Genomic DNA, 12930 nt, shown 5'->3' with positions numbered 1-12930 from the left:
CTAGTAATAGTAATAGTGCTTATTATGTGGCAGGCACTATTTTCTAAGCATTTTACATACGTTAACTCATTTAGTCCTAAACAATAACCTTACGAAGTAGGTACTGTTGTTATCCCATTTGGCAGATGAAGAAACTAAGTAACTTGCCTAAGGACCTACAATTGATAAGGGTGGGATCTGGAATTCAACCCCACTCTGGAGCCCAAGCTCCTAACCACCTCCCTGTGAGTGGAGGAGGCGAGCGAGCCCCTGGAACCTTCAGGGAAACGGCAGCTGTTCTATTACTACTGCGGTTGTCACTGTCGTGGTCAAACCCTGAAGCTTCCAGGCTTTCTACCGCCTGCCTGGGCCGCAGGGTCAGAGGGCCTGGGACCTGCAATGGGATGCTGCCACCAGTGGCATAGACCAGCTTCAGGGCTGTGTCCCTGGGGTTGAATGCAAGAGGCTGTGATGTGGAGCTGCTGTCCTTGCTGGAGGGGACCGGTGTGTCTCAGGTGGACAGCCCTGTGCCTGAGGTCACACGCTGATGAGCAGCAGAGCCCAGCCTGGGACTCCCAGGGTAAGACCTTTTCTATTAGCACCTGCTGCCTGCTTATAAACTTCTGTGATTCTTGGAGTCTGTAATACATTTCTTGGGCCTCTGCTGTCCCAGCATACTGAGAGGATCTGATGGGGAGGATCTGAGAGGGGCTGGCAGGAGGGTGATGGTGATGCAGCCGTGTATGCAAAGCAGCTTTCTACCATGAAGATGGATGAGCCAAAGGCATTGACTAACCGTGTCCCCTCTCTGCCTCTCTGTCCCACCCACACTCCTCTCTTCAGATAATCGACAGTGAGAATGAAGCCCTCCTGGCAGCGCTCACCAAGACCCTGGATGACATCCCTGAAGATGACGTGGGTCTGGCTGCCTTCCCGGCCCTGGACGGTGGAGATGCACCGTCCTGTGCTTCACCTGCCCCCCTGTCTGCGCCCCCCAGTCCCTCCCTGGAGAAGCCCCCAGCCCCAGCCCCTGAGGTGGACGAGCTCTCACTGGTGAGAACTTATTTCCAGCTGAAGTGATGGTGGTGGTCTGGGCTGTGGTCTCTGGCTGTAGGGGTGGTGGGTGCGGGGAGACCAGCTCCAGCCCCTGCAGGGGTCTCCATGTAGCACCGGCCCCGGGGTTCACGGCAAACAGCCTGGACAGGGCATGGGAGGCCTCCCTTTGCCCACCTGTATAACTAGACTAGCCAGAGGCTTCGCCTCTACTCTCTAGGCCTTTGGGATTTCATGGATTGACCTTAACTGTGTGTTAAACCCTTGAAATTAGAGGCAGACATTTTCCTAAAGATTATACATGCACACAGACTAAAAATTCAAGCAGGAGACATGGACAGTTAAAAGCAAAACCTCCATACCAGTCACATAGTTGCTTTTTCCTTCCCCACACGTAACCATGGTTACTGATCTGTTATTTGACTTTCCTCTTCCACCTTCTTTTATTTTTTTACTACAAAAGGGAGCCTCCATTATCCTCTGCTCTGCACCTTGCTTTTCTCAGTCAACTGTGTGTCTTGGAAACTTCCAGGCAAGCACACGGAGCACTGTTTCATCCTTTGTGTTGGCTGCATAGTGTTCCTTTGTGAGGGTGTACCATCACTTACTTAACCAGCCCCCCGGTTGATGGGCATTTATGTTCTTTCAACTCCTCCCTTGTTCCAGTGCTGTGGTCGCTCTCCTGGTACAGGCCTTTGCATGCGTAAGTGGATAGATTCCTAGAAGTGGAATTCCTGGGTCTACAAGCGCGTGATTTTTCACTTTAGACAGATACCTCCAGACTGCCCTCCAGAGAGGTTTGACTGGTTCTACTCGCACCAGCAAGCTCAGTGCTGTCGGTGTGAGTCTGTGTGGAATGTGGAAACACACACACGGAACCACAGCTTTCTGGGGAGAAGGCCTCAGCTTTTATGAGATTCTCAAAGGGGTGTAGACCTCAAAAGTGGCTGGAACAGTTGCTCTTGACTCAGGCTGAGGGTGCCAGAAGCCAAGATGTCATGAGGTGTGAAGTCCATCTTCACACGACCTGTCTTGGGCTCCTCACCTTGGTTCTGTAGCTCCTAGGGGTTGATAAGACTCAGCTGGAGAATCAGAGTCTGTCGGAGCTGGGAGGGCTCTGAGGGGTCTTGGGTTGTGGAGAGCTTGAGCTGCAAAGGCCCTTGGTGATCATCAAGCCCAACTCTGGGGAAACTGAGGCCCAGAGTGGGGAGGGCCTCTCCCATGGTCACACAGTAAGTTGGTGTGCCTGCGAAGACTAGAACCCGGGTGTTCTCACTCCTTGGCCAGGACCCCTTTCCTTCTTTCCCGCTGCCTTCAGGTTCCCCAAAGCATTGTGAAATGACTAGTAAGCTCCTACTGTGTGCTGGGCACAAGAGGGTGTTCAGTCCCACATTGTGGCTCCTGCTGATAGGGGTCCTGCTTCCTTCCAGACTGGAATCAGACCACCTGGGTTTGAATCCCAGTTCCAACAATTAATGCTTTTGCGTCCCTTGGGCGCCTAACCTCTCTGACTCCACTTCTGGGTCTACAAGGCAGGGTTAATAGCGGTGCCCGTCTCAAAGGCTGTTAGGAGGAATATGGCAGGTAATACATGTGAAGCACTTATACTATGTCTGGCACATACAAGTTGCTCAATAAATGCTATCTAAGTCAGAGTTCTGACACGACCATTAGCGGTAGTTACAAGAGGAGTTCTCTGCCGTTTCTGTACGCGGCTCTGGAGCGGGATCAAACCTCTGAGAGGCAGAGAGCGACCCCTGCTGGTTCCTCGGTTTATTTGCTTGTTGTTAGTAACAGGTGTTATTGAGCACCTCTGTTAACAGGTGCTGTGCTGGGCACACAGAAAGGGCAGTCACGGTCTAGACTCCCAGCATACTGACAGACCTCTAGAAAGGCCCTGCGAAGTTATCGAGACACCTGGTTCTTAACCTGGAGTTGTGGATCCCAGAGAGTCCACCAATAGACTGATGGGGACCCAAGGACCTCTCTGCATCTGTGCGTGAGGTCAGCAGCTTCTCTCATATTCTTAGAGGGACTCCTGAGTCAAAAAATGTTCAGATCCAGTCATTTAGTCCACTTGCCCCCATTATAGCAATGGAGAAACCAAGGTCCAGAGAGGGAGAGGACTCACCCAAGGTCTCGGTGAGATGGACCTGAGCTGGGTTAGAACCAGGTCCCTTCCCTCCAGCCCAGGGATCTTTTCCTGTCCACGCCAGAGAATCACAGACATACGCCTGTTGGTGTGGGGTGGTGGGGATCCTCCAGCCCCTACTGGAGTGTGGAGTGACCTTTTCTCTGGTTCCGGGGCCTTTGGCACTTGTTGCTGGGGTGACCTGGTGAGCGTGTCCTCCAAGGAAACACTTAGTGCTGTAGCAGAAGCCCTTCATGCTTCCCGACTTGTCCTCAGCCCCGGCTGTGGTCGGATCCCTGGTGGAACTTCTGGGTGTGAAGTGTAAACAGTCTCAGCGATTTTTATAGAAAAATTAGAACAGCCAGACAGCCTTAAGCGTAGCATGCGTCCACTTGTGTAAAAACAGTTGGGTGGGTTGGAGGTGATATGTGCGTACATGTTGTTGTATGATCGAATCCCCCTCATCGTAGGGTCACATGAAGGTGGTTAATAATAGTTGCCTCTGGGAGGGAGAAAGGGGACCTCGGGCAGAAGGGAAACTGGCTTCTACTTGTCCACCTGTTAGTATTGTGGTGTATATTTTTTTCACCATTTACAAGTATTACTTGTTTAAGAAATTAATTTTTTTAAAAGAAATATGAATAAGCCAAAAAACCAAAAGAGAAATCTGCTGGAATCCCACACTGAAGGATCACTGTGGTGTTCTCCCAGATTGTGTGTGTGTGTGTGTGTGTGTGTGTGTGTACTCCAGGTGTATGCAGAGTGCCCCAATAAAGTGTATACATCCTATTTTAACAGTAGAGTAGACAGACATTACCCGAGATCTGTTTGGGTTTCTCAAAGTCATAGATATTCTTCTTGGATTATCAACTCTGAAAGGATTGACATTTTTTTGGCATTCTTCTGTGTGTTTGGGATTGTTTGACAATCTGCTTCTGTACTGCCCATGTTGGGAACATATTCGAGGTCATTAACGCCGTGGTCCTGTGATGACCCGGGGTCGGGGAGTGGTCAATCCTGGGGGGCGAGCTCTGGGCTTGGGCCTCTCTCTGCCGTGCCCTTCTCCATGTCCTCCGGCTGCAGCTCAGCCTCGGCCCCTCTCCCCTCTGCTTCTCCTGCAGCTGCAGAAGCTCCTCCTGGCCACATCCTCCCCGACATCAAGCTCCGACATCCAGAAAGAAGGGACCGCCTGGCGCCAGGCGGGCCTCAGGTCCAGAAGTCAGAGGCCTTGTGTCAAGGTATTTCTGCACATGCCCCAAAACCCTCCCAGGCCCCCAGGTGGCCTCTGGGGCATGCCAGCCTCAGCTCTTGCTAGGGGGTGTCAAATGCAGTCAACTCCCAGTTTCCCTCCTTGCTCCTCACACAGCCTTGCAGCTGGTGTGCTGGGCACTTCTTGAGACCCAGGCCAGTTCAGGGTTCTAGAAAGAGCACGGGACTTTCTCACACACTTCGGTGTTGCAGGCACTGTGTTAGACGATGAGTGAGAGCAGGGACAGGGAAGATGTGGCTACCCTCAGGGGCTCCTTCTAATGGGGTGACAGCGAAACGTAAGATCCTCACCTGTTGTGGAGACCACAGGCAGGAGCTTGGGTTTCTTTTGAGGGAAGCCATCAGAGAGTTGAAAGCTCCATCATGAACACCCAGGAGTGAAGTATGTCCCTTTTCCTCCTTGGGCTGCATCTTCTGAGACTTCTAGGAGAGGCTTAATAGGTGATTTCCCAGCGTTCCTGTTACTCAAAGCCTGCACCAACCCTTGCCATCTTGTCCCTGGGCACTTCTGCAGGGGGCTGTTCATACCATCCCACACCCTCTGGGCAGAAGCGGGATGGCATCTGTCTCAGAGAGTAGCTCAGTGTAGGAGCCTCTCGCCTGCCTGGGCTCCCCTGGGGGGTGGCCCTTGTCCCTGTGTCCCTTCCCTATTTGTTCTGGCTGACCTCCCAAAACAAAGGTTCCCCCCCTCATGTTCCATTCTGTCAGGGGGCAGCAGCTAAGCTCCATTGTAAGCCAGCTCTCTGTCCCCTGGGAGGCTAAGAAGCCCCAGGGAACTGAGACACACCTGACAGCCATTCTAGTCCCAGCAAAGAGACCGTTGCACTGGGAGGAAAGGCCCTGTGTGGACAAGTGGTGACAGAGAAGGCTGGAGAGAGTGGTCACCTGGGGCCAGATTGCAGAGGGCCCCAAATACCTCGCCAAGGGGCCTGCCTTTTATCCTATGGGCACTGGGAAGCTGCTGAATTTTTCTATTCCTTATTTTTTTTTAACAGCTTTATGGAGGTGCCACTTGCATATCCTAAAAGGCACCTGTTTTAAAGGTCCAATTCAATGATTTTTAGTAAATTGACACAGCTGTGCGGCTATGACCACAATCCAGTTTTAGAATATTTCCAGCATCCCAGAAGGATCCCCATGCCCCCACTTACAGTTAATCCCTGTGCCCACACCCAGCCCCACGCAACCACTAATGTACTTCCTGGCGTGACTGCTGGAGGCTGGAGTTCAGGGGACAGGATGGGTGGGGCGGGGCTGTGGCAGCGAATCTGGAAGGGGTGAAATCCTTGCTGGGCACTCTGTTAGGAGGCTGGTCATTCCTTCGTTCCATCACCCAAGCACTGCCAGGTGCCAGGCTCTGTGCTGGCAGCTGGGGATAAAGTGGATGAAACCTGGCAGGTCCAACGATCCAGGTGAGACACACTGGGCCTGGCCAGTGGCTGCAGGGGTGGGGCTGAGGGCAGGAGCAGTATGGGCCTGCCCCCTCACTCTGGCCTCTTTCCCTCTCTAGATGGACAGCACCCAAGACAAGAAGGGCCCCATGACTCAGTCTCAGAGCCGGAGTTGCACGGAACTGCATAAGCACCTCACCTCGCTGCCATCCTGCCCCCAGGCTACAGCCCGCTCCTCAGACATGAGCCTGCAGCCGCCACGCCCCCTTAGTCCCCGGCTCCCTGCCAAGGAGGATGAGGAGCTGGGTGAGGACTGCCCGAGCCTCCAGGCAGCTCCAGCCTCTCCCCGGGACTACTCAGCGCCAGGCAGAGCAGGCCCTGGTGCCCAGGTCTCCCAGGAGGACATGCAGGCGATGGTGCAGCTCATTCGCTACATGCACACCTACTGTCTCCCTCAGAGGAAGCTGCCCCCACAGGCCTCAGAGCCAGCCCCGCAGCCCTGCAGCAGCCCCTCCAAGCAGATCAGACCCCGGCCCCTGTCCCAGCACCCTTCCAAAGCCGCTTGGGCTGAGTTCTCCATCCTGAGGGAACTTCTGGCTCAAGATGTCCTCTGTGATGTCAGCAAACCCTACCGGCTGGCCACGCCTGTCTACGCCTCCCTCACGCCCAGGCCCAGGCCCAGGCCCAGGCCCAAAGACAGCCAGGCCTCCCCTGGCCACCAATCCCCCGTGGAGGAGGTGAGGGTCGCACCTTCTCCCAAGAGCACCGGGCCCAGACCCAGCCTGCGCCCACTGCGCCTGCAGGTGAAAGGGCACGTCAGCCGGTCGGCCAGGCTGCGGCAGGAGGAGGAAGATGAGGAGGAAGGAGAGGAGGAGGAGGAAGAAGAAAAAGCAGAAGAGGAGGAGGATGAGGAGGACGAAGAGGAGTGGGGCCGGAAAAGGCCCGGCCGAGGCCTGCCGTGGACCACGCTGGGGAAGAAGCTGGAGAGCTCGGTGTGCCCCGTGCGGCGCTCCAGGAGACTCAACCCCGAGCTGGGACCCTGGCTGACGTTCACCGACGAGTCTGAGTCGCTGGTGCCTGGGGAGCCCCAAGGAGCTCTGCCCTCACTGCGCTTGGCTCCTGGGGCCTACGACATGGAGCGGGAGCTGGGCAGCCCCACGGACGAGGACAGTGGACAAAACCAGCAGCTCCTACGGGGACCCCAGATTACAGCTCTGGAGAGCCCCTGTGAGAGTGGGTGTGGGGACACGGATGAGGACCCCAGCTGCCCGCGGCTCTCTTCCAGAGGTAGTTGGAGTCAGTGGTCTGCAAGAGGGGGGGCAGGGATGGGGTGTGGCATATCCCCCTGCGCTGTTGGGCAAGTCCCTTCCCCTCTCTGGCTCTCAACTTCCCCCTCCCGTACACTGGGCTAGCTGGGCAGATCTTCAAGAATTACCCACACATCTCTGAGTTTTTCATCACGCCTGGGTCAGACGCTACTTAAACGAGGAATGAGATGCCTGCCTTCATGGGGCTTGTGTTTCACGGGGGGAGACAGGCAATCAAAAAGTAAATAAGAAAAGAAGATCATTGCAAATTGTGAAAGGTGCCCTAGAGACATCCTGGGCGATGATGTAACCGAAGGTGTGAGTATATTAAGCTCCACAGTGAAGTTGAATTGTAAATGGTGACAACAGGGGTGATGGTAATGCCACAGTTATCTGTTGTGTGCCTGGGCCAGCCCTGGTCTAAGACTTAACACAGATTACCCCTCATAGGAATCCTGTGGGGTAAGTACTGTTATAATCCCCATTTTAAGACACAGAGATGGGAGTCACAGAGATACGTAGTCATCAGTTCAGCTGGGCAGTCCTGCGTCCATCCCAGGCAGAGCCCACAGCACTGGTCTTGGGAGCTGGGAGCTCTGTGCCACCGTGCTACACCATTTGGCCAGAAGGGGTCGCCCTTGGTACCCATCTGCTGTTTCTGCAAAATCACCTCGATCCAACCAGCCATTAATGTTGCTGAGACCCCGGGAATGAAGGTGGATTCCGGTTGTTGCTGCCCTTCCCTAAAAATGGCAGGGGCTTTTGGGTCACGTGCCTGAAGGGAGCTGTGCTTGATACCACTGAAGTTCGGGGTCTCCTAAACATCCATTAATGATGCCATGTTGGGGAATCTTATTTTTTTCTTTTTTGTCTTTTCAGACTCTCCCAGGTGCCTCATGCTGGCCTTGTCACAAAGGTAGATTTTTGGAATTATTGGTTTATTATTCCATGAGACTTTGTCCTGTTGGGTGTGTACATTGGGGTGGGCAGCTGGGGATCTCTGGGTGGTTCATCAGTCCCTGAGCCTGGCCCTGTCCCCATGCCCCTACCCTGATGGCCATGTGGGGCCCTCAGGAGCTAAGTTCCCTTGGGAGGGAGTTTGTTTGTAGAAGCTGGTCTCTGCAGGCCCTGGGAGAGATGGGGAATCAAGACCTCAGGCCATTTCATAGGCTGTCCTGTCCAGGACCCAGGAAAGAGTTCATTTCTCCACGGGGAAAAAGCTGATAATGCTGTGTGGCTTTGGGCAAGTCTCTTGCCCGCTCTGGGCCTCAGGAGCTCCATCTGTAAAATAAGGAGGTTGATGATGCTTGTCCTCCCCTCACCCTCCAGCAGATCTTTCTCACATCTCCCAGGAGAGCTATGCAGCTTTGAATTCCTCTGACAGCCAGGGTTGGGGTTCCCAGCAAGTTGTTCCCAGGCCTCACTTTGTGAGCAGCAGGACCAGGGTCTGTCACTGTGTCCCCTTGCCCTCCTTGTGTCCTCTGGGAGGTGGGGCCTGCTGCTGACGGGCCTCTTGTCTTTCTGTCCTCCCTGCCCCCACCAGTGACCCTCCTTTCGACAAGAAGAGTTTTGAGCAGAACCTGACGGTGGAGCTCTGTGGCACAGCAGGTGAGCCGGGCGCTCAGCTGGTGGGGTGCCCTCGGCAGAGCTGGCAAGAGCCCCAGCAACAGGTCCCCCACACTGAGCAGCCCCTGGCCAGTGAGGGGGTACCCCATGGAGCCCTCCCTGCTGCCACTGCCCAGGCTGCACCGGGTCTTGAGATGCATAATGAGGGCGTTATAAGGAGGAGGGTCAGGGCCTGGGCTCAGCCATTCGGCTGCCAGCAACCAGCACATGAGCTGATGGGAAGAGAAAGAGACACACATCTTCCCCCAAAGGAGTCCGCAGTCCCCTGTGGGCGGCAGACTCATACCATGGCAAGTACTGTTCGTTATGTGCTAATTCCAGAGAATGTGCAAGAGCTCCGGAGCACTGAGGAAGGGGCAGGCAGGGTGGGAGTGTGGCCTGGGAAGGTTCGCAGGGCACCCAAGGCAGGGCTACTTGCAGGGTGAGTAGAAGCTGGAGAGACGGGGAAGGGCAGGGCGTCCCTGGCAGCAGAATCGGCAGGAGCAAATGCATGGAGGAGCAAAGGTACAGGTGCATCTGAGGAGACTGTCACCTGGTGCAGGGAGGTGGAAGAACTGGGAGCTCAGGAAAGAGCAATCAGGAAAGGCCGAGAAGAATGCCAGACTGAGGGCTTTGATCTGGATCTTGTAGACTCAGGAACCCCAGGGAGGGAGAGGGCTCAGGCATTTCGCGAGTTCCCTCTGGTGCATGAGGGAGGATGGAGGCCAAGGTCAGGTGCAGGAGCATAAAGGGCATTATGGTGGTCACATCCAGGTGGGAGGTTTTAGCCATGGTGCCTGCCCCCTCTCCACTCTGGGAGACATCTGAGACAGTTGGGAGGGCTTGTTGAGTGACTAGATGTGGAACTGGAAAAGCTATCTCGGATGACCTGGAGGCTTCGGCTAATTGCCAGGCTACAGAAGGGATGGTAAGTGGATTTCATCACATGCCAGCTCCGAAGAATTGAGGATGGGCTGTGTGAGAAAGAGTCCCAGGCCACATCCAGGCTCAGCCAGCAGCGCTGTGATTGATTAGTGATGCCTGCCATCCACTGGGTTGGGGAAGCAGGGGCATGTATGCCACTTCTTTGCCATCCCAAACTAGGGTCTCGGTGTCCCTTGGGGAAGTGATCTGTCTTCACCTTGCATTTCTCCTCTTGCTTGGGTAGGACTCACCCCGCCCACCACGCCTCCGTACAAGCCCACAGAGGAGGACCCCTTCAAACCGGACATCAAGCACAGCCCAGGCAAGGACATGGCTCCCAGCCTCCCCTGCCCCAAGGGCCTCCAGCTTGGGGCCACCACAGGGGCTGCCCACAAGCTGCCAAAGAAGCGCCCCGAGCGGAGTGAGCTCTTGTCGCACCTGCGGCATGCCACAGCCCAGCCAGCCTCCCAGGCTGGTCAGAAGCGCCCCTTCTCCTGTTCCTTTGGAGACCACGACTACTGCCAGGTGCTCAAGCCAGAGGGCACCCTGCAGAGGAAGGTGCTGAGGTCCTGGGAGCCGTCTGGGGTGCACCTTGAGGACTGGCCCCCGCGAGGTACCCCGCAGGCTGAGGCTCAGGCCTCCGGCAGGGAGGAAGACAAAAGCCGTGATGCCGGCTCCTCCCCGAAGGACAGCATGCTCTTGAGAGACCACGAGATCCGCGCCAGCCTCACCAAGCACTTTGGTCTCCTGGAGACTGCCCTGGAGGACGAAGACCTGGCCTCCTGCAAGAGCCCCGAATACGACACTGTCTTTGAGGACAGCAGCAGCAGCAGTGGCGAGAGCAGCTTCCTCCTGGAAGAGGAGGAGGAGGACGATGAAGATGAGGACTCAGGGGTCAGCCCCCCTTGCTCTGACCACTGCCCCTATCAGAGCCCGCCGGGCAAGGCCAGTCGGCAGCTCTGTTCCCGCAGCCGCTCCAGCTCCGGCTCCTCATCCTGCTGCTCCCGCTCACCCGCCACCCGAAGGACCTTCAGGTACAGATGGGTGGCCTCCAGAGGGACGGTGGGCAGCTGAGGACCCCAGTTGCCAGGGTATCCGGGGAGAGAGGAGCTCTGAACCTGGGGCCGTGTCACCCTGTGTGCCTGTGTCCTGATCAGAGGCTCTGGAGGTGGTCTCCTCAGGGGTTATGGGCAAGTCCTGGAGGCAAGTGAAGCTTGCTGTGTGATGTTAGGAGTGGCCCAATCTCCTGGCCTCAGGGGAGGGAGAAAACCCACTTCCTGGTCATTGGTGGCCTCAGGTCTAAATGAACGTGCCCCTTATTCATCTGTTTTCTGCTTTTCTATTTGTAAAATGGGTAGGTTTTTGTGTAAACGTATATATACTCATACAGTTAATAACCTATGTGACATTTACATGTAAAAGAAAGATTAACATGATTCTAATCTGGGCTCTGGAAAATGCCTGGATTAAAGCAATGATAAGGTTTCTTCCCATTTCTCGATCCTGCTGAGTGACCTCCAGCAGCCAGCCATCCCCTGGGATCTCCTTTCCACAGGGATGATGTGTCGTGAGCCTGTTTGCTCAGACCATCTTGGCTCACTGAGCCAGACTGCAAGAAGGAGCTAGTCCAAAAGTCCTCGGGGAGCGGGAGCAGAAAGGATGGAGGTTTGGCTTGTTTTGGTGGAGACAGGTTGCTTCTCTGCCTGATCACAGCAGCACCTGCCTCTTGCTAGGAGAGTCCTGACGAGGATTGGTGCAGGTCCCAAATCTTATGCCTGCGATGCACCCAAGTGACCACTAGATGGTGCTCCTGGGCCTAGCACAGTGCTACAGTCACCTGGATGGCCTGTTACCAGCCAACGGCTGGGCCCCACCTGCTGAGGATCTGATTCTTTAGGTCTAGAGGTGGTGGTGGAGAATTTGCATTTCTAACAAGTTCCCATTTGATGATGATGTCGCTGGAGTGCCATACTCTGAGAACCAGAATTCAGGCAATAGAAAGGTAGCTTTTCCAAGGAAACTTCAGCTTTATATTTACACCAACAGCTCCTACCTGTTTGGAAACCTGATTAGAGCAAAAGCTCCTGTCCCCATTAAAATGTGCAAAGAGGGGCCGGCCCCGTGGCTGAGTGGTTAAGTTCGCGTGCTCTGCTTTGGCGGCCCAGGGTTTCACCAGTTCGAATCCTGGGTGTGGACATGGCACCGCTCATCAAGCCATGCTGAGGCAGCATCCCACATGCCACAACTAGAAGGACCCACAACTAAAAATACACAACTATGTACCAGGAGGCTTTGGGGAAGAAAAAGGAAAAATAAAATCTTAAAAAAAAAAAGTGCAAATACATCTAACTGAATGTTCAGTTTTAGGGGGTTTGTGGACACCCCAGAACCTAATGTTAAGAAGCCCTGAACTGTCTGTGACTCAAAGTGAGTTCCCCAGTGACTTCTCTAAAAGCCCTTCCTTCTCTATATAAGGCAGGTCTTCCATCAGACCTCTCCGAGCCCTCTTTTCGGCTCCATTCTGTTCCCAGGGGTCACTGTGAGCTAGATGGCTCGGTGTCCCCCTTCGACAGTTTTCTCTGCAGTGCCTGCTCAGAAGCTCCTAAGGCTCTCTTCCTGTTGAGGCGCGTGCCCTGCCTCCTTCCCCTCCTGACCAGCGCTGGGGTGTTGGGGTGGGCATGCACTTGCTGCGAATATTTGGGAGCCTCTCTAGAAACCCCCATAGGTTCTCCTTTTCCTCTTCCTGCTTTTGGGCCAATTCAGGGCTGGCTTTCCCTGCTCCCTGGAGAAAGTTAATTGGTCAACTCAGGTCCTGCTCAGCTGCCTGGTGGGGCTCAGCACCTCGTCCACTAGGCATCAGCCTTGTCCAGACTCACACTTCTTCACCTGTGTTTCTGCTACCAAACATCGGGCAACAGGTGGGGTTTTGAGTGGGTTTAACGACATAAACCTCAAACCCCACGGTACCTTCCAGTCACTCTCAGCTCAGGAAACTAGCCTTTCTGTTGCAAATGGATGATGATACTATGGTTGTATAGCCCTTATATTCGCAAGTCGCATCCCCTTCTCTCACCCTATTTGAGCTCCAGAGATGCCCTTGGAGGGTGTGTCTGCTTCTTTATCCCCATTTTATAGATGAGGAAGCTGAGGCTCAAAGAGGTTCAAGAGGAAAGCATAGCGAGCAGTGATTGAGCAGTTCCTGGGCTGAGCACTCCTGTGCATTTTCTGATTTGATGCTCACCAATGGGCGAGGAGGCGGCTACAATGGATT

General features: G+C 54.7%; 1 protein-coding gene across 2 annotated transcripts in view; it reads left to right on the top strand.

Annotated features, from left to right (window-relative positions):
- PPARGC1B (PPARG coactivator 1 beta) overlaps positions 1-12930 on the top strand; it is a 113360-nt gene that overhangs the window by 85330 nt on the left and 15100 nt on the right. For both annotated transcript variants that reach the window (XM_046666681.1, XM_046666682.1), the window contains exons 3-8: positions 823-1032; positions 4285-4401; positions 5943-7110; positions 8010-8046; positions 8674-8738; positions 9904-10693. In XM_046666681.1, coding sequence (XP_046522637.1) covers positions 823-1032; positions 4285-4401; positions 5943-7110; positions 8010-8046; positions 8674-8738; positions 9904-10693 — 2387 coding nt within the window. The remainder of the gene's footprint in view (positions 1-822; positions 1033-4284; positions 4402-5942; positions 7111-8009; positions 8047-8673; positions 8739-9903; positions 10694-12930) is intronic.

The sequence above is a fragment of the Equus quagga genome, chromosome 7 (genome assembly GCF_021613505.1).
Source record: "Equus quagga isolate Etosha38 chromosome 7, UCLA_HA_Equagga_1.0, whole genome shotgun sequence".
In the NCBI taxonomy this organism is placed as follows: Eukaryota; Metazoa; Chordata; class Mammalia; order Perissodactyla; family Equidae; genus Equus; species Equus quagga.
The sequence above is the reverse complement of the archived record's forward strand: the minus strand, read 5'-3'. Positions and strand labels throughout refer to the sequence as shown.